The sequence below is a fragment of the Lethenteron reissneri genome, unplaced genomic scaffold, assembly GCF_015708825.2.
Source record: "Lethenteron reissneri isolate LAM-NWPU_2019-01 unplaced genomic scaffold, ASM1570882v1 scaffold_1638, whole genome shotgun sequence".
In the NCBI taxonomy this organism is placed as follows: Eukaryota; Metazoa; Chordata; class Hyperoartia; order Petromyzontiformes; family Petromyzontidae; genus Lethenteron; species Lethenteron reissneri.
The window spans coordinates 958,568-960,916 of NW_026891375.1; the positions used below are offsets into that span (position 1 = coordinate 958,568).

A 2,349-nucleotide genomic window follows, 5' to 3' on the forward strand; every position below is an offset into this window, starting at 1 on the left:
CTACCCACATCCACACTCAGCAGGTGAGCTCGCGAGCAGTGCAAGCCCTGTGATTGGGCCTCGATGGGGTCACGTGGTGGAGTCGTCGTCATGGCAACGTGGTGAAAATTCTCCCTTTCCTGTTCCTGTGCCGTACGTCTTTGGGGCGTTTTTCCTTTTGTGTGAACTAAAATAGTACAACGAGGCTCTCCCCCGCTATAAGCTGCCAAGCTTTTGCCAACATCCACAATTCTCCACACTCCGGGTGATGCCAGATTCCAAAGAACACAGGATGAGATGTTACTATCCTTTGTGCAAGCACTTCCAAGAGTTCATGAACAGTGAGCCTGGTGAAATTTGGGGAGCGCATCGTCAGTAGTGACGCTACCGGCAACTTTCTCATTCACCGTCTGTAATGGGGAGACCCATTGGTTTCCTTGTCCAGCCTGCGGGGATCAATTGGGGGCCGTGGTGGATATGGAGATGTTAACTTCCTCGCCTGGTCTACAGGAGGTCGTGGGTTCGATCCCGGCCCTGGCGACGCCTGCTGCTGCTGCTGTATATATGGAGTCTGTGTCTCTCATCATCATCATCATCAGGGTGGCTAGGAGATGTTAACTTCCTCGCCTGGTATGCTGTTACCCATAGACTCAAAACTGCCCATAAACTCAACACTGCACCAGACTCAACACTGCACCATAGACTCAGCACTGCACCATAGACTCAACACTGCCCATAGACTCAACACTGCACCATAGACTCAACACTACCCATAGACTCAACACTGCCCATAGACTCAACACTACCCATAGACTCAACACTGCCCATAGACTCAACACTGCACCATAGACTCAACACTGCCCATAGACTCAACACTGCACCATAGACTCAACACTGCCCATAGACTCAACACTGCACCATAGACTCAACACTGCCCATAGACTCAACACTGCACCATAGACTCAACACTGCACCATAGACTCAACACTGCACCATAGACTCAACACTGCACCATAGACTCAACACTGCACCATAGACTCAACACTGCACCATAGACTCAACACTGCACCATAGACTCAACACTGCACCATAGACTCAACACTGCACCATAGACTCAACACTGCACCATAGACTCAACACTGCCCATAGACTCAACACTGCACCATAGACTCAACACTGCACCATAGACTCAACACTGCACCATAGACTCAACACTGCACCATAGACTCAACACTGCACCATAGACTCAACACTGCACCATAGACTCAACACTGCACCATAGACTCAACACTGCACCATAGACTCAACACTGCACCATAGACTCAACACTGCACCATAGACTCAACACTGCACCATAGACTCAACACTGCACCATAGACTAACACTGCACAACACTGCACCATAGACTCAACACTGCACCATAGACTCAACACTGCACCATAGACTCAACACTGCACCATAGACTCAACACTGCACCATAGACTCAACACTGCACCATAGACTCAACGCTGCACCATAGACTCAACACTGCACCATAGACTCAACACTGCACCATAGACTCAACACTACCAGCTTGCCGTCGCTTCCTTCCTTCTGCCGGAATCTTCACGGGACAATCGACAGCCGACCTCCGAGGGCCTACGCTTACAGCCTCATCCTCACCATCGCCACCACCATCGCCACCACCACCACCACCACGATCACCACAACCACCATCACCACCATCACCACGATCACCACAACCACCATCACCACGATCACCACCACCACGATCACCACCACCACCATCACCACGATCACCACCACCACCGTGACCTCTGTGTGCCACTCCAATGCCCATCTTGGGTGACCTGTCTTTCTCCCTACACACACACACGCATGTCCCATTCATCACAACACACACAGACACACGTGTCCCACCCATCACAACCCTTACACACACATACGTGTCCCATCCAGGCCAACCCTTACATACACACACACACACACGTGTCCCACCCATCACAACACACACGTGTCCCACCCATGACAACCCCGACACACACACACGTGTGCCACCTATCACAACCCCGACACACACAACACACACACACGTGTCCCACCCATCACAACACACACACACGTCCCACCCATCACAACACACACACGTGTCCCACCCATCACAACACACTCACGCGTCCCACCCATCACAACACACACACGTGTCCCACCCATCACAACACACACACACACGCCCCCCCCATCACAACACACACACGTGTCCCACCCATCACAACACACACACACGTGTCCCACCCATCACAACACACACACACGTGTCCCCACCCATCACAACACACACACACGTGTCCCACCCATCACAACACACAC

The 2,349-nt window shown here is 52.1% G+C and overlaps 1 protein-coding gene across 1 annotated transcript in view; it reads right to left on the reverse strand.

The window, feature by feature from the left end:
- Positions 1-378: 378 nt before the first annotated feature.
- The window catches only part of LOC133362951 (fibroblast growth factor 4-like), a 64,883-nt gene continuing 62,912 nt past the window's right edge, over positions 379-2,349 (reverse strand). The window contains exon 10 of the mRNA XM_061581929.1: positions 379-425. Coding sequence (XP_061437913.1) covers positions 379-425 — 47 coding nt within the window. The remainder of the gene's footprint in view (positions 426-2,349) is intronic.